Raw genomic sequence first — 23,770 nt, 5'->3', positions numbered from 1 at the left:
ATTTCAGTGACTGGCAACTTCATTCATCTGGTTGCTCAGGCCTGAAACCACACAGTCATTTTCGACTCCTCTTTTTCTCTCTTACATCCAATCCAATTTGTCACCAAATACTGTTGACTCTATCCTTAAAATATATACAGAATCCAGCCTTTTTTCACCATCTCTGCTACTGCGACTATCATTGTCTGAGCCATGATAGTCTCTCACCTGGATTGTTAAACAACTTCAGAACTTATCTTCGTGATTTACAACCTGTTTGCAACACAGGAGGCAGAGTGAGCCTTTTAACATATCAAGTTATTTTGCTACTCAAAACTAATCTCAGATGGGTCTACTGCTCCCCCCACCCTTCACTGGGCTCCTCGCTGTGGTCCCTTCTTCCTGTGGCCCTTCTCTCTGCCTCGAATGCTTTTCCCCAAGTCCTCTGCATGGCTCACACCCTCTGCTTCCTTCAGGTTTTTACTCAAATGTCACCTTCTAGTAAGTTCTTCCCTGACCACCCTTTTTGAAATGACATCTTCAACCCCATTCTCTGGTATTCCTGGTTGCCCTTTCCTGATTTATTTTAGCCACACACATCACCATCTGATAGGATAAGCTATGTTTTACTTACATATTTTTTCATTGTTAGTCTTGCCTACAGTAGAATGAAAGCCCCACAAGGCAAGGATTTTAGACTGTCTTGTTAATCGATCTCTCCCTAGGTGTTACAACAGTGCCTGGCACACAGGAGGTGCTCAAATAAATATTCAGCCGAAAGTGTTGCTCTCTGCTTCATCACGAGGTCTCTCATAAATACCATTTTACTTTGCTTCTATGTCGTTGGGAAAAAAATCTAATAACCAGACTTTGGTGATGCACTTTGCTTGAAAAATACCAGAGGAATAAAAGTCACATCCACCAGAAGGCGCCAAAACTCTCTTTGGAACCCATAAGACTGCTAGTTTCTGGGTTTGTTTGAATCCGAAAGGGGCTCCAAGAATCCCCAATTTTTTAAAAAAGTATAATACAATTTAAAATCATTTATTTAAAAGTAGATTTTTATTATCTTGAATTAAAAGTATGGAGTTATACAATATTAATACTTTCTGGAGGGCAATAACAAAATTAAATATTAATACTTCTGCAACCAAAATTTTAAAAGAGTTCATGATACAGAACTCTTTGGGGACTGAGAGGGGCAAGTAAGCAGACTTTACTTCTGATCTCTGTACTATTTTGACAATTATGTTCCTGTAACTGTTTTTTTTGTTATTAATGATGGTTCCCGTTTATTGCCTACTCCTGAATCACCTGACTTTGCGCTTTGCGTGCATAATCTTTCTTAATCTTCACATTATCCTTCTGGGGAAGGTATCATTTTTTATTCCCATTTCACAGCTGAGGAAGTTGAGACTTAAGAAAGTTAAGTCAAGCAGAGCTCTGACGTTACCAGTAGTAAAAGGGGGCAACAAGGTCAGGCAATCTTTGAATTCTTTACCACCACTCTCTACATCATCCCTTTAACATGTTGCCAAAATTCCCTCTCATAATCTTCTCATCTCATCATAATTAGAGGGGATTTGACCCGTGCTTCTTTAAATTCAGGGCACCAATTTGAATGGGAGAATTCTTACACCCTTGTTTCAAACTTGTTACTCATAATGTCTTAACCAAATTAGTCGATGTCTCTTAACTTCATTTTTTATGCAGCCAGAAAGTATGAATGTATTCCTGTCATTATTTTTCAGAGAGGTAGAGAGAACAGACAGGAACTCTGGGAAGGAAAGCTGGACTTGTAACAGTAACTCACCAAGCGTGATGTCTTACTTTTCTTGCACACCAGTCAGTCCCTTTCTTTGTCATTTTTGTGCGCCCTGCAGTTTGAACAATGCTTGGTGAATAGTGGGCACACGTTAAAGAACATTGAGTAAACAAGAGATAAATAAAGTCAGGATATTTGAGCAAACCTGCCACACACCGTGCGCTGGCTTACGCTCCTTTGGTAGTTTTCTCTTTTACCTCCTGCCCACTGTTGGATGAAATCTGCCAGACTCAGTTCCAACCCCTACCCCAACTTCCTTCTTAAAACAGTCTCAGGGTTAAGCCTTTAGTGCTCTAATCCAGAGGAAAATGACTTATTTTAAAAAGCAGTAAAAACACCGCATTCCTTTGGCACAGGATGAAGACCAGCTCAGCTCTTCGGCTGTTGATCATCGTCTATTGTTCTCCAAACAGTAAACCATTATTTCACATCAAGAGACTGTGGGCTGCAGTCCTGTCTGAGTCCTGGGCGCTTCATAAATATGAAGTGAAGGGCTCTGACCCAGAAAGTGGTAGGTGATTAGGAAAAAAAAAAAAAAAAAGACAGGTAGGGAGAAAACCAGGCTTTATGTAATTCTACACTCTTGAAATCTCCTGCAGGTTCTGAGCAGGGGAAAATGGGGTCTCGGAAATGTGGAAGCTGCCTCAGTGGTCTGCTGATTCCGCTTGCACTTTGGAGTATAATTGTGAATATATTATTGTATTTCCCAAATGGGCAAACTTCCTACGCATCCAGCAATAAACTCACCAACTACGTCTGGTATTTTGAAGGAATCTGTTTCTCAGGTATCATGGTAAGTGTGACTTGGAGACTGGGGATCACAGAAGGGGGAGTTTTTAAAACTAAGAATTGCCTTGCTCCTTGTGGACATAATGAATAATGGAAAAATCATTCTGCTACTCCTGGGGTTGGAATTTGGAAATTGGGTAAGGGTAGAGGGGCAGGTAGTCCATTAGGACTCGGAGAGAAGTCTTGTTTCCTCTAAGCTGCTCATTTGTGTTATTGCAGCAATGCAGGAAATTTGTCCTAATGAAAGCTTGTGGGACATTGGCTTGTAGAAATATTATGTCTTCATGAACCTCGTGTGTCAGTTCAAGCTATATAATCTCCAGTGGCACTGCTCTTTTCCAGAACAGATTTTCTCTCTGGACTCATGATTTCGCTAGGTTGGAGGTGTGTTAAGATAGCTTGGAAAAAGCAGAGACTTGGAGATTCAGACAAACTTGAATTAAAATCCAAGCTCTATCATTTGTGCCGTGAGACCTTGAGAAGTTGCTCCGTATCTCTGAGGGATTCAGTGTCTTCATTTGAAAAATGGAAATAATGACATACACTTTTTAGGCTAATTATGGGGATTAAATAAAAACTCATGTATGACATGCCTAGGACAGAGACAGACATGTAGTAGGTATCCAGTGACTATTGTGATTATAAGTATTTGTTGAAGGATGGGCTATATCATCATTAAATAGTCTGACATTATACCCCTAATCATGGAGGGTGTTTTTGAAAACTAAATCAAATCATCCATGGTGAGAATCTATGAATGTTTTTCTGATGACTTTGTGCCCTTTAAAAATAAACAGAGTAAATCATGTTGGCAGCTTAGAGGAAAAGGCACTTTTCCTGATCATATCGTTTCTAAAAACAGTACATTGTGCACTGTAAGCTTACTATACCACCAATAACATAAAAGAAAGTGCATTGCGATCTATCTGTATACCTTTGTGGGTGTTTAATCATTATAATATCTGAAGAGCTATATTGGAAAGATTTCATTTAGTTACTATTTTGCATATTAAATTGGTAAACTTTAAAATATTCATATGATGCTATTGAAGTTGCTATGTGACAGATACATAATGAATGTTGGTGGTGATATTATAAATAAATGCAAAGCTTTTGGAAAAGATTTTGATAGGCTATGTTAAGATCCATGAAAATGCTCGCATCTTTTGACTCAGTAACCCTGAACCTGAGAATCCTAGGAGATAAGCCAAAACGAATAAAAAGATGTGTACACAGTCATTTATGGCAGTATTATTTATAATAGTAAATATCTAGACACATCTTAGCATAAATTATGGTACATGCACTTCATATCATGACAAAAATCATAATTATGAAGATGTAACAGCATGGAAAATGCATATTATTTTGTGTTAAGTGAAGAAAAGATGTAACAAAGTTGTGAATAATTATGATTACAACTATGTAAAATATACACATGTGGGAAGACACTAGGACTAAATACATAAAAACATGTGAGGTTAGTGGAATTTGTGGTAGTTTTCCCCCATTATTCTTGAGCCCTCTATATTGAAGTTTTATTTTACAATCAAAAAAGAAAGCAGTTTCCCTTTCAACACAGGCGATGTCTGTGTTTCTCTTTTGACACAGGACTCCAGGGTCTAAGTCGAAGTATCTCTACCAATATTGTTATGAAACCAGTTACTGTACCTGGCTAACTGTATCTTATCTTATTATTGTTTCTCTCAATATGTAATTGTAATAAATGGAAGAGTTGCAAGGCATTAATAAAGCTAAACCAGAACCTATTAAAATCTGCGTTAACTCATGGTGTTGAAAGGAGAGGAAGACAGGACTCTTCTGCTTATATTCATGTAAAATTTTAGACGGGAAAGAAATTGTTCTCTATTTTTCACTGTCTAGGAATCCTTGAAAAATGTTATTGTTACTACATCAAATCCTCTTAGGAGAAAGGAGAGGAATATCTATATAATTAAATGAGTAGATAAATACATGAAGGTTAAAGGAATTTGGAAACTGGAAATGCTGTCCACAAACAATAAAGTAACATTGAACTCAGCTTCAAAATTCAGTACCGAACAGAGAGAATGAAAGATAGGTGGAGAATTTCTCAGAAGCAATACATAGTCCATACCTGCTCAAACCAAAAATTGTAATAGAAAATAAATCCATGTTCTTTCCAGAACCTGAGCCCTTTGTCTACAATACCAAGACAAGGAAGCAGAATACATTGAATTATCCCAGTTTGCTGGCTTGATACAGACAAAACACTGGAAATTTTGATCCTGAGATGGTCTGAATGCATGGGAAATTGAACTTAATTCACTTTGCATTAAGAGATGTAGTTTCAGATTAACCACGCCTCTTACCTGCATTCCCTGGGGGCAGGAAATGAAGAGAGACTGACAAATGACAATCTGATGAATGACTTTCCTTAGCCCTCCACAAGTCAGTGAAAAATGCAGGTTTGCTGCCTACAGTGGCATTCCCATGTAGTAAATACAATTTACTTTTCTTTAATCATTAGTTTTTAATGACTGGTAACTATGATAATAATAACTAACAGTTCTCAATCACTTACTATGAATCAGGTACTAAGTTCAAAATTTACATATGTTAACTCACAGCAACCCCATGAGTGAGTTCTCAACACCATTTTAAGGGAAGGACTGGAGTTCACACAGCTAGGAAGTGGCTGAGCTGGGATTTGAACCCCGTTCTACTTGACCCCAAAGTCTATACTCCAAATCATTGCCCTCTGACTATTAGCATGAATGTAACTACTATTCCATTTCTAATACTTTCTCTCGTCCCTACTATAGATGCTTATAGTAGCAGCAGTTCTTCTTGTCCTGGAGAGTGATAACAACTGTAAGTGCTGCCAGAGTGAAAACTGCAGCAAAAAATACATGGTAAGAGCAAGAGTATTTTGAGGACAGTTGAATGGGCTCAGTTTTCTTTCCTTCCACTCAGAAATATGAAAATATTGACGCTATTGTACCTCTCCATGATCCTTTCCATTTAGAACCTTACAGTTTACTCCAAAAATTCTCTTCTGTTTACAGTCATTCCTCTACCTTTCTTCCAGAAAATTCAGCATTTAGAGACACATAAAATTAGAAAATAATACTGCCTTTTCCTAACTGGGTTCCTGTAAGTCTGTTTTTTCCCTGATCAATTTTACTGAGGACTGATTAACATACAATAAATAGCATCCATTAAAAGTATACCATTCCATGAGTTTTGACAGTTGAATATATCCATGAAACCACAATCACAAGATACAGAACCTTTCTATCATCCCCAAAAGATTAATCTTTGATATGCTTTTTGTCATTACATTATAGAATAGTTTATATTCTATATAAATAGAATCATACAATATTTGTCTTTTATATCTGGCTTCTTTCACCCAGCAAATGGTTAGATTTATCCATGTGTTGGGTATATGTGATGGGTGTTCTTAGATTGGAACTTTAAACATTATTAAAATAGAATCAAGAGAGAATAATACAACCAAATTTTCTTAGCCTGTGCTCAGCAGGCAGGCACTGGGCTCTACCTTTCTATCATTATCCATCTCCTCCTCCTCCTCCTCCTCCTCATGACGAACATCATTCATTCATTCATATTTGCATAGCAGTTAGTAGTTCTTTCACATTTACCCAATTAATCAGATCATCGCTACTCTTATTTCATACATGAGTCACCTTTGGTTCAAAGAGAACATGTACTACCTAGGGGGAACTTAACCAGAGGTATGCCAGGCATTCTTTGCAGCAAAGATTCCTTATCTTGGCTGCACATTTGAATCATCAGGGAGCTTGGAGTCGGAATCCCACCCCCAGAGACCCTGGTTTAGTTGGTCTGAGGTGCAATCAGATTTTCATGTCAGCGAAGACAGGTATGGCCAGCTTTCTTTGGCTGATGTGTTTGGAAGATTAAATTAGTTATCTTAGCCAATTGACTCAGACATCCCCAACAATAGTAGCTGTTTCTATTTACTTATAGAAAATATTTCAAAATTGCCTAGGTGAAGGAATGGACAGGTAAATTTTACCTGTGATACTCAGTGATTTTTCTAGAAGTAAATGTATGTGCCATTAAGCATATAATAAAAATCAATGTACTCAATTTGCCTTAACTCACTATTAGCATCCCCAGCACAAGCAGATTCAAGGAATAATGAAGTCTGCACAGTGTTTTATATGCAACATCGGTTGAGATGTATGACATCTCAATGGGAAGAGCAAAAGACAGGGAGAGAGGACTCCCTGGGATCCCTAGGCTCTTTCCAAGCAGGCTCTCCAATAGGGGCCCCAACTCCCCCAGGAGCCAAACACCTGGGGGAAGTGCAAGAAGCCTGCCTGGTAGGCATTAGAGCAAAATTTCTATTCAGAGAAGAGAGGGAGCTGCTATTCAAGTCCAGTCTATTGTTACTATGACAAAATTGGGCAAAATTCTCAGGTTTCAACAGAAAGTAGAAATACGGATTTTATGTAAAACTTCTGATTATAAAATGTTGGCAGTTAATTCTCATTTAAACTAAATAAAGCATATCTTGCAGGTCAAATTTGAGTCTGTGCCAGTTTGTGACTTCTGAAGATTTGGAATGGGAATTGAGGTCACCTAAAATTTGCTTTGTAAAGGAGGAGAAATTTTCCTCGTCCCTATCTTTTTCCTTAACAAAAATGCATCTCTATTCTGCCTACATTTTTTTTTTTTTACCAAAAACACACCCTACTTTTCTTGCATACAGAGTTGGTCCCTTATTACTTTAAGCAGTTTTAATTATGTAAATATTAATTAGAATTCTTAACTCTTAGAAACCTCAATTTCTAGTGAAAACTGGGAAGTAAGTAATTGAGAACTGTTACATATCAACCTTCTGTGGATTGGCAACTTCATGAGTATACATTTCATAATTTCTAGAAGTATACATTTCCTTATAGTATAACTTTTCTGTGTGGCACAAGACATGTTTACTTACAGACCCAATATCTTCAGTCCCTCTGTAATAGGAAGACAAAGTAGGGAAATTATATTCAGTGATTGATGTTTCAGTATTTTATTTTATTTGTAAATGATCTAGATATTCAGTGAATTACCATCATTTAACTTAATTTTAAGGTTATAACTTTATGGTTTCAAATTACCAAAAATATTTTGGAAGCTATTTTAAAGCATACACATTTTATAAAACACAATCATTGTTTAAAAATTCACTTATAAACTTTTATCACATTTATTTAATTCACTTGCTCTTCACAATTATGTTCAGATTACTCATGAAAATTTCATGAGACATTAGGCAAAGTTAGCCATCATCTTAAGCTATTTTTCTTGTTAATAAGTTTTATGACATATATATATTTGGCAAGCATCAAACACGGAAACAAAGTACCTAAAAAGTTGAACATATTACTTCTCTCTTTTTAATTTTAACTGTTGTGTTTGATGTATAGTAAGAAATTTACTTTTATCATATGCTTGTTTTCAGGTTGGCTTTATAGTTTTATAATCTTAAACATCTAGTAGACATAAATTTGTTTGACTAATAAACCTAGGTAGAAAAAAATGGCATGACTGCACTATATTTAATGCTGACAACTGTAAAGATAGGCTTGTCGGGTTTTTTCCCAACAATTTTAAAACTACCTTTATTTACCAAAGATTAAGCAAATGATATGAACTTAAAAAAATTTTTTTTGAATTAGTTTATTTCTGAGAGTTTTAAGAATACTTAATTTATACGAGTGCTCATTTATCTCTGCACCAATTTGAACAGAATCTTTTGAGTGATGTTATAAATTAATTTGGTAATACCATCTGGATGTAGAAAAAAATCACACATCTATAACATTCATATATAGACACAAATAATCAGGTAGATGCAAACAGACATCTAGTAGTTTTTGCTTTTAATTTTAGCCTGTGTCAGGTACATTAATACAAGACTCACTAGCTTATAAAAGAATTCAAATTATGTTTCTGTCAGATGGGTAAAGTTATGGTTACCTCCATTCAGATGGCTCAAGCTTTTCCTAATATTTGTGGAGAAGACTTTTAAGATTTGTAACTACCTTTGACAAGAAATCTTATGGAGGCTGTGGACTAGATTTTGGGTAAGGGAGATTTTATAGCAGCTTGTATTTTTTAAGACACTTCTCTTCCCTTTTTTTAAAATTTCAGTTTCAGGTGGTTGTAGGCAATGTTTTAGTTATCTCCTGGGGTGTTTATATTTCAGAGACATAGATTTCTATATTCTAGATTTAGAACTGTGTGTCTTTGGGATGTTTTCAAAAATTGTTCCATAAAACTTTTGGCATATTTTCTTTTCCTCTGAGTTCAGAGATCCATTTTAGCTTAGGAGAGAAGCCTTAATAAAAAATTTTCTACCAGGCTCTGAATATCAACTACCAACCTGGCCAACTTCTGACCATAGGACTCCTTTAAAAAATTTTTTTTTCAAATATTTAAATCAAAGATATACCTGTCAAGTGACTTAAAAACCAAGGCCAGTAATTAACTACGGATGCAACAGGCATGCACAAAATTTGCAGCCCTCTCAAGATAAGAACCACTTCCAAAGACAGCCAAAAGGAAAGAAGATTTAGACAAGCCCTCCTGAGAGCTGGCAGCAGTCCATGGGAAGATGCTAGCCACAAGTGGGGTGCAAACCACAGTTCTGTATAGCCATATTTTGGGGTCCACCATCTGACAATTGGTGGCCTGCACATACAGGAACTGACACTGTGTGCCCTGACAGGCAGACAGCCAAGCCCAGTTCTCGGGACACAAAACAAGAGACAAACAGGAAAGTAGTATCTGTTCCTAAGAAGGAAAGGATCAGTAGCTGATGGGCACTCCCAAACCAAATTTTAACCAGTCAAAATCCAAAGAACAAATTCTTACAGATGTTTTTCTTTCACCACTCTAAATCTGGAAAGGAAACGCCTCTCGCCACCTTCACTTGGCCAGTTTGTACAGAGGAACATACAAGAGACTGGTGTGGTGAGGACTCTCCTGCCAGCAGTCTTTTAGAGGTCCAGGATCTCTAATTGACGCTTCCAGACTGAGCAAGGTGCCTCCAGCCGATGGTGCCCCACATTGGGTGCCAGAAATTGTAGAGGAGAAAAGATTTCACTCGACCTTTTTAGGGGCCCTGGCTGGGTCTGGAAAATTAAACTGACAGAGACAGTTTAGCAAGAGAAAAGCATACAAATTATATTGAATTTTTACATGCACCTGGGAGCTTTCACAAGAGAATGAATACCTGAAGAAGGGAGCAGAGCAGCAAGCTTCTCTACCTTTTAGACAAAGAAACAGTAAATTTGTAAAGAATTGGCCAAGACAGAGGTGTTTGAGTTAGTGGTAGTAAACATGAAGATGAACTATGGAGATGAGGTTTCATTTAACAAGGTTTGCTTATACAGACTTCTCGGCCCCAAATTCCCTGTCTTCTGTGATAAGAATGCACTGCTTCCCCCTGGTAGAGAGAGAGAAGCTTGTACAAGGGAATGCTATGACCTGTTTCAGAGAAGAAGGGTGAGGGGCTCAGGGAGGTCAGAGTGACCTTCCTCCTTCTACTGTTTTCTCAGCACTCCTTCAGCTTAAACTACTCCACATACCCAGGTGCCGTATTTTGGCATATTGTGACCTGAACCCTACCAATGTCTCGGTTGCTACCCATTCCTCTGTAGAGTCTCTTCTGTCAAGATTTGGTGGGTGGTTATCCCTTGAAAATAAATATGGCTAAATAAGGGCACCTGAAATAATAGGTAATATTTTGATTATACTTTATGCTTTTAAAGTACTTTTTATATCCATTGTGTCCTTTAATTTTCGAAATAGTCCTGATACCTAAAATCACCTACATTTTACAGAAAATGGAACTGCGATTCTTAATCCCACTTTATTTTGAAGCTTACCTTGATTGTGCAATGGTATCCACTCACTGGATTGTAATTTGTGTATGTGTACACACATATGTATCCTGCTCTGCTTGCCAGTTTCCTTAAATGAAGAAATCCTTCACTGATCTTCCCAGTGAACCGCTTAAGCTTACATTTGGTAAACAAAGAGCTCAGTCTTTTCAAAACATCCTTCTTCCCTTTTCGAAGATAGAGCATGGGTGAATAGGTAAATTTTCTTTATAAAGTATAACAGTATAATCTCCTATTAAGGAAAAAGTAGCTCTCTTTATTTTATCCCCTGTGAGCCAAAACTCTCTGACTATCAATATAAGAAAAATAATTTGAAAGCTCTTAATCATATGCAAAGATGACAATGAAACAATTAGTACCAAATAGGAAAAAAGCAGAATTATTCTTCTCTTCTTTGCGCTTTTAAATCTTTCTTCCAATTTTCCATAATGAGCAGGTATTCATGTTATAATCAGTAAAATAATTTTAAACAAAGAAGCATCATCTGAGATAACTTTTGTCCCAAATTATTGCAGGTCTTGATTTTTCTGCTCCCAGCGTTGGATTTTATCACCACCTGGCTACTGCATGTTTCTGTTTCGCTCCTACTATCACTTGTACAACTTATTTTGTAAAGCTAAATTAAATATTTTCTTCCAAACCAAACTACCCTTCTTGCCATCCCCATTTCTGTCTCCTTTTCATCCAAGGCCCAAGGTCTGGGATTTTTTTTTCAATCCATCTGCAGATAGTCATTTCCCCATCAGTGTCTTTACCTCCATTGCATATCTTTGTCTCCTGGATTTCATTGTCTCCGTGTAATCCTTATTTTTAGGCTCTCTCATGCCCGGCTGGTATACCCCCACTGCCAGAGCAGCCTTCCAAAATTACATATTGGCTCATGTCATTTCTTTCCTCCAAACCCAACTACATGGTTTGCTGGACAAGGAGTTATTCCAGGTCTAGGGCAGCATGAATTTAAAATGAGTTTAGGACATCCTGTGCAGGGAAGTAAGGAAGTGTTCAAAGCATGGCTGGAATCTGTCAAAGGGCACAGGAATTGGCTTGAAGGGATGTTCCCACTGGCCATATATGGACCATCTGAGCATCTTTATGAATTTGAACATATTGAATTATAAAATCCATGAGTCTGCAGTAATACAGGAGAGGATACAGGAGAGTCATACAGGAAAGGCAGATAGAGAAATGAGAAATAGAAGTTGTTCTGGGCAGACAAATGATAGCCTGTAAAATGCAGAAGAAATGATAAAATTAGAAAAGCAGCACATTGCAACCAATTATTGTGATAAATGGTGATCAGTAGAGATGAAGATCATCAATGATGTTAAACCCATCCATCAAAATGTTTTTAGGGACAGGATATGACACAGTCTCAAAGTTATGAGCTCAGGAATTATTGACCAATTGCAAACTGGAAAATGTACATTTAAAAGATCTGAAGGACACTACCTCAACCAAGATATCAAACTTAGTGTCACCAATAGTAATGAGAGGCCTATAATATACCCACACCACTTAAGTTTTCTTGCCAAAATATTTAACCCAAGTCTGGTTGTGAGGAAACAAACAGGAAAGCCCCATGTAGGACATTCTACAAGATAACTGGCTGAGATTTTCTTCAAAAACAATTTAATATTCTGAAAAACAAAATGACAGCAAGACTAGTGTAGATAAAAAGAAACTAAAGAAACGGAACCTTGTTCATAAACCTTCATTGGATCCTGCATGAAAATGTCAAAACAGTTGTAGAATAACAGTATTTTTTTTCTTGGGGGATAAGTGCTGATATGTTTTGAAGTGAGATATCACAATGTCTGCAACAACTTTCAAACGGTTCAGCAACATAGGTGTGGAAATAAATAAATGTGTGTGTGTGTGTGTGTATAATATCCATACAGAGAGAGAGCAAGTGAGAATGGTAAAACATTCATAAAAGGTAAATCTCGGTGAAAAGGGTATATAGAGGTTCATTGTACTATACCTTCAGATTTGTGTAGATTTGAAAATTTTACTTATGGGGGAAAAGTCACTGGTCCTGAAGGATGAAGTCCAGCCTCCGTCACCCAGCATTCAAAGCCGTCTTCTGCCCAGATCTGCCGAACTGCACTCACTCCAAAGTGACTCCAGGGCTGGGTTGTGTCCTAGCAACCCTGCTTCCCAGCATGAGCATTGTGTCAAACTGGTCTCAAGAACTTCTCCCCTCTACTCCTCAGTAGGACCCCCCTTAGATCAGACTGATCTACTTACTCTCATAACTCTGCTTGTACCAATTTGCCTGGGAACGCGGCTCATTCTCTCTACTCAAATGAAAACAGCCCCCTCCCTTCAATCCCACCCTCACTTGAATGTAAATATGACCATCTAGGCTAACACCTGATATTTCCTTTCATAGTCCTGTATGTGAAGATATTCAAATATCATCTTCATAAGAGAAAAACAGGGATCATAGCTTGTGATTCTTAAAGAACCCACTCTACCTAGAAAATAATATCTTCAATAAAAAAGTACAGATTGATTGGTTACATCCCTTTATAGTATTTATGAATGATGTCATCATTATTTTGATATCAGAATTCCAGGGAAAAAAAGAAGACATTTAGTAAATAAGTTAGTTTCCTGTGTGGAATGCCAAACAAAGTCATTTAAAAAATAATTTTAAGATGAAGTGGGTTTGGATTAAATGCTTCTGTTTTTACGTGGACATTTGGTATTACATAGACTGCAGTGGGCTTGGGTGAGTTTGGGAAGGTACCTATCTGATCATTAATCCACAATATGCTCTTGTCCCCTTCTATGGCACTAACTTCCTTCTTCTATATTTAATTTAGACACTGCTGTCGATTATCTTTTCTGCCCTTGGAATTGCTTTCTCTGGATACTGCCTGGCCATATCTGCTCTGGGCCTTGTTCAGGGCCCATACTGCCACACTCCCAATGGCTGGGAGTATGCTTTTGAAGACACTGCAGGACGGTAAGGAATAATTCCCCAGATCAAGGGAATCTGAAAACCGGAGGCACCTGGCTTCCTGCTCATACTCATTTGCATGATCACATTACCAGAGTGCAGAATTTTCCTATTAGTTTACTAATATCAATTTGTTCCTACAAAGATCTTTGTTTAGATGCTTTTTTCTCCAGTCTTTAATGCCACATGCATTCACTATTTTGAGGCTGTCATGGAGATATCTGAAGGGGAGGCATGCATGTGTCTCCCATACTTCAGAACAAAGCTTCGTGGTTATTATGTTCTGGTGACCGCCGGAGCCTGGGACTTCAGTGGCTCTAGAAATTCCATCTCATTTTGTGGCCAGGTTGGACTTGTGGTCTGTGACAGAGGTGAAAGAGCTTGGCTGGGAGAGAATCACAGTGCCCTTGGCTGGTACCCCCTGGCCATACTGTCAGGGGTTATGCAGAGAGAGAACCTGGCAGGGTGAGCAGCAAGGTGCAGTCTGAGATCCAGAGACATGACTAAGTACAGGAGCTGTAGAAGGAGCCAGGAGCTTAGCCAGCACGTGTTGCAGGAAAGTCTAGGGAGGCCCCCTTGTTCAGACGACTGGTAGCTCGGTCAGGTGTTGACAGACCCAGTCTTGGATGGCAGAACACCTCACACTGGCATTGTGCTGGGTTTCATGGCCTACCAGCACCTGCAGAGGCAGGTTACGAGGTAGCAGGGCCCAGATGGATACAGAGGAGGTCCCCTGAATCTCTCCCTGTCTGGTCCTGTGCTCAGAGTTCTGATGGAATAAAATGAGGGAGTATCTGGGGAAATTACAATTTCTTCTCGACTCCCCATGTCTGGCTCTATTCAAGGCCCACATCTCTTTGAGGTCTAACATGGTCAGGCCTGTATGGCCAAACTGCTTCTGCATGCACAGCTGCCTTAATCCCAAAGCTTCTGCAAGATGCCACGTGATGTGAGCAGAGAGCCCTCATGCCATGAGAACCTAGAAGATAGCCTCAGGCCTTTCTGAGCACTTGGAGACATTCTTGTGGTATTGAAGGGTCAGGAAAGGGGACTCTAAGGTAGAACACCCCACTGAGTGCAAAAAAAATCATTTTTATGCCATCAGCTCCTGAATTTTTCCCCACTCCAAGCCAAGGAAGCCTCCTCTTTCAATGCAAAAATCTCAGGCTGCCACATGCCTCTCCATTACTCCTTTGAAGTTGCCCTTGACGTTTGTATTCACCTGATTACAGCTACATAAAAATGTCTGCAGGTGAAACATTGTTTGGAGGCCATGAGGGGAAGCTAAATCTCTTGTCTCCTAGAGAAATTTTTAAGGCTTGGAAAATTCAGGGTGGAGCACACCTTAAAGCTGAAGTTACACAAATAAGCTATTCATTTACTGTGCACTTATTCAACAAATATTTAGTGAGCACCTACTTTGTCCAGGCCTTGAATTAGGTGCTAGAGAATAAAGATAAATTACACAGGTTGCCTTCCCTCTAGGCACTCAAACAGACCTGACAGAACATTCTACTGAGATGGAAGCCTTCACGTGAACATTGCCCTTGGAATACAGGCCTTCAGTGCTTATGGATCGAGGCTTCAGTCTCTTGTCTCTTCTTTACAAACTGTGTGACCTTAGAAAAATACCTAGATGCATCTGAGCCTCTCTAAATTGAAGATAATAATCATTTCTACCTCACAGAATTGAGAATTAAATGGAAGTAAAACACAAATTATCAAAACATGCCAGATTTTATCCCTAACATCATTACCCTGCTTTTTTTTTTTTTTGCCACATAATGTCCTCAATTTTCTAGTTGGCCAATAGGTCCAGCCACTGGCATGGTGACTGGCAAGGATGCTGAGTGTTTCATTCAACAGGCATTTGTTGATCTTTGTAATGCACCAGGTATTGCCTTGGGTCTTAGACCTGGCTCTTCAGAGATGAATAAATCACAGTAGTGCTCTTAGAGTACACAGTATAGTATACAGATACAGATACAGATTCAGACAGAATTACAACATACCAGAGTAAGTGATGAGGTTAGATCTGTGTATGCAGATTGTATAGGGAGTGAGTGTCAGGGAAAGCTTCTCCGATCATTGTAGACCTCGCTAGTGCACTTAGGACTGTCCGTGGTTTATAAGAAGAAATAGTACCAGAGTCTGGAAGAAAAATAGAAACCCTGCAAATCATCCAGCTTTTAAGTATTGGATGATCTGTGCAGAGCTTCTGAGACCAGTCCAGGGTAAGAATCTGAAAGGGGTTAGCTTCCGTGGTGGCTGAGACGGAGTTAGAAGTATGAGGGCTTAGGAACTGGGTCTAGGGAAATGGTAACAGGAAATCACATCCGTATCGTGCTTTACCGAGTCCAACTCATTTTTACATACCTTTTACCGAATATTCAATACTAGCCGTAGGGTTGGATCTTTTAAGTCCATTGTCCAAACAAGACCAGGGCGGTCAGTGACATAAAGCCCCTTGCCAAAGAACCCGCAGATGCAAGCGTTCCTGCTCCATACTCAGTGCTCTGCCACTGGAGACCGAAGGGCCACTGGCATTAGCAACATCTAGAAATCCTCAGAGTGCTGCTGACTGTCCTGGAACAGAGAGAGTAGGAAATTAAGGAAGGAAGGAGAGAGCTAAAGGAAGGGGTAGGGGAGAAATAGAGGAGGGATAGGAAGAGGTCATGGTGGTGGTGGTCACCAAAATAGAGAATTCACCCTTTTTCACCACAGACGACAGTGCCCAGGCCACTTGGCTGGTATCCAGAGTGGCTGAATCGTTGTCTTTAAAAAAAGGCAAGATATTTATAAACAACTCTGCCCAATAAATAGGTTTGATTGTTTTCATTTGGGGAATTTTTTGAAGAGACCAGTTCTGCATTTAGATGTAGTGGAATGGAGAGGGTTTCGGTGACCCTTAGAGGTGCAAATGGCCATGGCCGACCTGGAAGTGAGCAGAAGTCAGTCAGGTAGATTCAGTGTGGTTTCAAGAGTATCTCGGGAATGGTTTAAGTCTCATAATCCTGTCCTAAACCAGACTCATTGGACCGTTCAATCTTTTGCATTCTTATCCCATAATCTAACTCTTCTTCACAGCTGCAGTACTGCCATGTTCTACAGCAGAGGTTCTCGCACTGTGGACCCCAGAACAGCAGGAACAGCATCATCTGGGAAGTCAGAAATGCAAAACCTTGAGCCCCAGGCAGATCCTTTGAATCAGAAACTCTGGGGTGGGGCCCAGCAATCTGCATTTCACTTGCCTCCAGATGATCCTGATGCATGCTCAAGTTTGAGAACTGCTGCTCTGAAGGGCTTTGTGACAGATCCTAGGAATTTCTAGCAGCATTTCTCTTTGCTATTTTGCCACATGCCTGATTTTATTTCCAGCATAAGCTCAGCCTTGTCCCTGCCATCCTGAGCTAAGTTCTGGACTCCTAAGGAATGGGCAACCTTTACCTCTCCTGCTATTGACATGTGCTGTCTTTCATTTCTATTGAAACTTTTCAGTATGTGTCTTGCCTTCTAAACGAGTTAGAATTGTCTCTGAGGCAGGCACCACATTTATAATAAGCATAGCCCAGTGTTACGCGTATTATGTGTTCAGTATATTTATCTGAATGATTTCTTAAAATATGTTAATTAATGTGTAATAGTATTATGCGTATTAATCATATATATGAATTTCACAAACATAGAAATACCTGTAGCTTTCTTCCTTGGACCAAGAATTTAAGCCTGACCATGGGTCTTACCAGCCATTTCTGTCCTTTCTCTCAGGTTCCTCACAGATTCCAGCATATGGACTCAGTGTCTGGAACCTGCACATGTAGTGGAGTGGAACATCATTTTATTTTCCATTCTCATAGCTCTCAGTGGGCTTCAAGTAATCGTTTGCCTCGCCAGAGTAGTCATTCAGTTATCCAAGATACTGTGTGGAACCTATTCAGTCATCATCCAGGTAACAGACCACCACTGGCACCTGTACCTCCTCTATTTTACCCCTACTGCCCAGGTCTCAGTGAGTCTTGTTGAAAAGATTTTTAGAACTCCTTCATCTTCTGTCCATTCCTACTGCCCTTGTCTTTACTCAAGCTCTAATATCTCAGTTTTTTCTGGTATTCCAATGTGTTTGTTGGCTTGTCTGAATGGACTAGGTCAATGGAGTAACTGTAAAATCTGCATTCCATGTTGAACAATGAAAACAGTACAAGTGCTATGAATAAGCAAAATTTCAGTGCACTATGGAGAAATAACCCAAAGCACAAAGAAGTCTTACCATTTATTCAGAATTTCCCTGTTAATAAGATAATTGTAGGCTCACAACATTTTTCCATTGAAATAATTTCTCTTTTGAATCACGCTGCTACATTTAATTAATAACCTTCTTTATACTGAATCATTAGCAACTGCTTCTGCTTCATCTGCTTAAACACTAATGTTAATTTAGTTATGGCTGAAGCTTCCAAACTTTTCCAGCAAGTCTAGAGTGAAAACAATAAGTTACCATGTGTCTTGTTTAATAACATATAATGTTATTACATATAATATAACATATAATAACATATAACATATAATAACTTTCCTAGTGGTTTCAAATAGATATTTTCCTATTCAATCATGTTTTTAATATAAGTTTAAGTTGTCACCTGGATTATGAATCATTAATCAAGCTAAATTTACTATTTTACTCACTTTATTTTTCCTTTTTTAATAGCCTGGAATTATTTGAAGAAGGACAAGAATGTTTCCAATCATCAAGATATGGTCAACTGTCTCATAGCCACTGTGTAGACTGGAGGGCAATATTCAAATGATGGTATTTTCACCATTTGGTGTTTACTTTGCCCATTTGTGAAATCTGCTGGTAATTACAATCATGCCACCTTTCCATTTAGAACTTTTTTCTAAATGACATGTGTCAGAAACTCAGAAATGTTTACACTCTTTGATCAAACACATCCATTTCCAATCTATACTATGGGAATAAATAAGATACAAATGCAACTTTATACAGATACATTGCAACATTATTTAATATTCTGGAAAATTCGAAATACCACAAAGCCTCTTTCAGGGGAAGGATTAAATAAAGAGTGGTACATTAGTGATAATAGAATATAATCATTACAAAACATTATATAGTCATTACACATGAAGTTTTAAAGATTATGAATACAGCTCTGTGAAAAACAGATTACAAATTTCTGCTTACAGTATAAACATTACTATCTAAAATAAACAAACAAAACTCCAGATAATCAAATTGAGGATCAAAAGTAAATCTAGAAGGATTTACACAAATGCCAACTGTGGTTGATTTTTGGGTCACAGGTGACCGTTCTTACTTTTCTCTGTTTTCTAAGTTTTATTATGTTTTACAAAACTTGTATTTTTACTATGAAAAATTTCTGCTGTTTTTCCAACCTTTAAAGATATGTTTTTTCCACATTTTCCAACCTCGAGTAGCTGTCAACATCAAAGAATAACATTTCAATGTTCAGTGAGGAAAGTAGTGAGATAAATAAGCCCAAAATAGTTTTATATAAACTTAGGTATTCTAACTGAGCTGCTGGTCATCTTTTCTCACTTGTGGTGATGAGTGTGGTGGCCACAGTCTTAGCCTTGAAATAAATGAGCAGATGGGATTAGAGAAGGTGCACATTGACCAGCTGATACCTGTGTCGTGAGGAGTTACTACTACCTTATTTATAAAAAACAATTTTTTTTTATTAAGGTATCATTGATATACAATCTTATGAAGATTTCACACAAGCAACATTTTGGTTACTACATTCACCCATATTATCAAGTCCCACCCCACACCCCATTGCAGTCACTACCCATCAGTGTAGTAAGATGCTGTAAAGTCACTACTTGTCTTCTATGTGCTATACTGTCTTCCCCATGACCCCCCTACATTATGTGTGCTAATCATAATACCCCTTCATCTCCTTCTCCCTTCCTCCCTCCCTCCCCACCAGATCTTCCCCACCCCTCCCCTTTGGTAACCACTAGTCCCTTCTTGGAGTCTGTGAGTCTGCTGCTGTTTTGTTCCTTCAGTTTTGCTTTGTTGTTATACTCCACAAATCAGGGAAATCATTTGGTACTTGTCTTTCCCCACTGGCTTATTTCACTGAGCATAATACCATCTAGCTCCATCCATGTTGCTGCAAATGGTAAGATTTAAAAACAAGTTTTTTTTAAGTAAAACATTTATAAACCATCTGCCTATACTTACCATGACCTCTTTGAGGACAGCAGCCATGTCTCATATTTTCCTGTCATCCATAGGCCCAGCACAGATGGGCACAGTAGGCACTCAGGTGTTGGGTATTCAGGGCAGGCCCTTCTGGTCTCCGCGGCTGCTCTGCTGAGCACTTGTCTCCATCGTAGGTCCACTGGGCTCTAACACTTCTGCCACTTCCCCACTCTGCCCTCCATGGATGCTGTCCACATGCTCTGCCAATACCTGTTCTTGCCAACGCTGGGCTGTAGCCTGGGGGAAAAGGGAGAAATGCCTCTCACCTTGGTGCCGGAACTGCCTGCAGCCTCCTTTAAGCATAGCCACCCAGTCCACAGCTTTTGCTGAAGCAAGCCTCTTGGAAGCGAGCCATACTGTGGACCCCATCACCCCCATGCCCTTATCCCAGAACCAAGTTACGGGCAGCCAGGTGCCACCCCACTGGCTCTGAGTTAGCCTAAAGTAAAGCAGGGTTCACACCACATGGGTGGTCGATCTTGCTTGAGAGTTTGAACTGGGAAGTGAAGAATGGGCAGCCCCCGGCATTGCTATCAGAAAGCTCACTGAAGGACGAGGAAGAACACCAGCACACGGAGAGTATCTGATTACTCCGTCCAGCCCAGAAGCTCATTATATCTTGCGCCTCTTGACCGGTTCTCCCAAAGACTCCTCAGCCCTTTTGTATACAGACTTCCAGTGGGTCAACCCCACCAGTCAGTTAGACACTTGCAGATTATCTTAATATTGTTTAGATTCCATATGGTACCATACGAAGGGTGGACCATGAATAGACGTCATCTGAGTAACTCCATCATAGAACTGGAAACATTGCCTAACAACAGGGGCACAGTTAAACGCAGTACAATCTATCTATTAGTAAATTAAATATTACCATAGCCACCAAAAATTTTGTATTTAAAGAGTATATGTTGACGGTGTAATTTTAAGTAAAAAAGCTGGATGCAAATCCATGTGTCCAGTTTAGCCCACATTTTTACACAACTATATAATTCATTGTAGACATGTACAAAACTTTCAGATACATAGAAAAAATGATGGAAAAAACACCAAAATATTAATAGTTAATAATTACTGCCAAATGATGGGATTTTATGAGTTATACTTCCTTTCTTTACATTGTTCTCTATTTTCAAATTTTCCTTTGAAAATGTACTTCTTGAATAATTAGAAAAAATTTAAAAAGCAAGTGCTTTCTGTAAAATCCACTTGAGTTTAAAACAGGGAAGAACTAGGCATGAGGGTATGTGAGTGATAGCCCTTTTTCTTACCCTCTTTAGAAAATATTCTTTCCATTTTATAAATTCTCAGAGAGCCTGAATATTGCCAGCTAATCCTAATTGAGAATGAATTCTATTTTATGCACAGATGTTCTTACATTTATTATTTCCCTCTTATTTTCCTTGCTTCTATCTCATTGTACCTTTCCAAACTTCTTAAATGCCTAGCTTTCTAATTTACAACATGTCTTCCCAAAATAAACATTAAGACTGCATTTTCTTCTGTAAGTACCACTTTGGCTTCATCTCACAAGTTTTAAAATACTATATTTTCCTTATTCAGTTATAAATATTTCCTACTTTTCCTTATGATTTATTTTTCCATCTGTGAGTTTTTAAATGTGCTTTAAAATCCCAAATACATGTGCTTGTGTTGTGTTTTCTTGTCTGATTTCCAACTTAATTGTATTGTGATCATAGAATGTGGTCTATATGATTCTGATATTTAAAACATTTTAAGAGTTGCTTTGTGCTAATATTTGTAAATGTTCTATGTACTTTCAAAGTATGTGTTTTCTGCAAATATTAGATGTAGGATTCTTTATGTGTCCATTAGATCAAGATGTTAATTTTGATCTAATGGATCCTCAACATCTTTCCTTTTCAGTTGGTTGCTTGATCTACAGTTTCTATGAGGACTGAATGAATGTATATATGTATAGTAATTTGTATATGTATCTCAGAAAATAGTGTTTGGCACATGGATGCAATTTGTAAGTGGCTTATAACATAGTGGTTTAAAGATGTATTCTGCAGTCAGATTGTTTAGATTCAAATCTGGGTTCTGCCTTGCCTGTGTGGCTTACTGTATCTGTGCCTCAGTTTCTGAATCTGTAAAATGGGAATGATGGAGTTGTGACTATTAAGTGAGTTGGTATATGTAAAGCTCTAAGAACCAGGGCGACTTAAATCAGGACCTAGGTGCAGTTGGAGCAGATTTGGGATGGCCAAGATCTGAAGATGCCACAAACACAACAGAAGGGAAAGGGGATGGAGGAAGGTCGTGGGGTCATAGGGACAGCATAGGGTCATAAATCTGGAAAAAGAAAGAAGACAAAGGCGAAAGGTGAGTATTGCTAGGCTGGACAAAGTGCAAGATAACCCACACTTCCTTTCATCACATGGCTGGAGAATATGAACATCACAGCCATCAGACTCAGGCCCCTAAACCCCAGCCTCTGGCCTGTCCCACTGGAAAGCTATGAGGAACTGGGGCAATTCAGGGTTACTATTATAAAAACCCAGCTATTTATATTCAGAAAGATTCCTGCCAGTTCTGCTTCCTGCTTAGCAAGATGAGGCTGAGGATTAGAACAAGATTCCAGCCCTGGAGGAACTGGGATATCTGGCAGGAAACTAATGTAAGGAGTCAAGCTTGAGTGTGTCTAACAGGGCAGGCAGAGCAGGATATACAGACCAGGCCACTGAGATCTTTCCACTAGATGTGGCACCAGGCTACCCAGGTCAGAGCCACCCCATGACTGACCCAAGGAACATAACCAATTCAAGTCAAGTGCTTTTTCTGGGTTAATATGAAAACACACATACATGTGCACACACACACATACACACACACACACACACACCCCTAATTTCACTCCAACCTAAAAACACACTAAGTTTACAACAACATGTTTTTTTTTTTTTTTTAAATAATTATTTTTTATTGAAGGGTAGTTGACGCACAGTATTACATTACATTAGTTTCAAGTGTACAACACAGTGGTAGAACATTTATATACATAATTCTAGGTTCCAGCTATCACCCTACCAAGCTGTTACAATATCTTGACTATATTCCTTATGCTATACATTACATCCCGGTTACTTATTTATTTTACCATTGGAAGTCTGTCCTTTTTTTTTTTTTTTTTTTTTTTGTGAGGGCATCTCTCATATTTATTGATCAAATACAATAAAATTCTGTATAGGGGAGTCAGTGCTCAATGCACAATCATTAATCCACCCCAAGCCTAATTTTCGTGAGTCTCCAATCTTCTGAGGCATAACAAACAAGTTCTTACATGTAGAACAAATTCTTACATAATGAATAAGTTACATAGTGAACAGTACAAGGGCAGTCATCACAGAAACTTTCGGTTTTGCTCATGCATTATAAACTCTAAACAATCAGTTCAAATATGAATACTCATTTGGTTTTTATACTTGATTTATATGTGGATACCACATTTCTCTCTTTATTATTATTATTTTTAATAAAATGCTGAAGTGGTAGGTAGATACAAGATAAAGGTAGAAAACATAGTTTAGTGTTGTAAGAGAGCAAATGTAGATGATCAGGTGTGTGCCTGTAGACTATGTGTTAATCCAAGCTAGACCAGGGCAATAAAACATCCACGTATGCAGAAGATTTCTCTCAGAACGGGGGGGTGAGGTTCTAAGCCTCACCTCTGTTGATCCCCAATTTCTCACCTGATGGCCCCCCTGCGACTGTGCCTGTCTTAGGTTGTTCCTCCCTTGAGGAATCTTACCCGTCTCTGGCTAACCAGTCATCTTCCGGGGCCATACAGGGAAATGTGAAGTTGGTAAGTGAGAGAGAAGCCTTATTGTTTGAAAAGGTTAGCTTTTTACTTCTTTGCATATTTATGCCCTGTGGCTTCTATGCCCAGCATTTGTCTTGAGGTATCTTTACCACTTGGAGGAGTTATGATACTCGGTAAATTTGATATGAGGCACGAATTCTATTTAAGGGTTGTAATTAGGAAGGAAGAAGAAAAGCTATAGAAGTAGCAG

At 38.7% G+C, this 23,770-nt stretch overlaps 1 protein-coding gene across 2 annotated transcripts; it reads left to right on the top strand.

Moving 5' to 3' along the window:
- The first annotated feature begins 1,923 nt into the window (after positions 1-1,923).
- On the top strand, positions 1,924-18,486 carry TM4SF18 (transmembrane 4 L six family member 18). 2 transcript variants are annotated; one of them, XM_036896409.2, is made up of 6 exons: positions 1,957-2,315; positions 2,404-2,597; positions 5,398-5,487; positions 13,350-13,492; positions 17,255-17,435; positions 18,192-18,486. In XM_036896409.2, exons 1-6 carry the CDS (start codon positions 2,162-2,164, stop codon positions 18,204-18,206), a joined length of 777 nt encoding a protein of 258 aa, XP_036752304.1. In that variant the 5' UTR covers positions 1,957-2,161; the 3' UTR covers positions 18,207-18,486. The 2 variants fall into 2 exon arrangements, with proteins under 2 accessions (XP_036752305.1, XP_036752304.1); XM_036896410.2 differs by lacking the exon at positions 17,255-17,435 and having other exon boundaries at positions 1,924-2,315.
- Positions 18,487-23,770: the final 5,284 nt, after the last annotated feature.

This window comes from Manis pentadactyla, chromosome 1 (genome assembly GCF_030020395.1).
Source record: "Manis pentadactyla isolate mManPen7 chromosome 1, mManPen7.hap1, whole genome shotgun sequence".
NCBI classification, from domain to species: Eukaryota; Metazoa; Chordata; class Mammalia; order Pholidota; family Manidae; genus Manis; species Manis pentadactyla.
The sequence above is the reverse complement of the archived record's forward strand: the minus strand, read 5'-3'. Positions and strand labels throughout refer to the sequence as shown.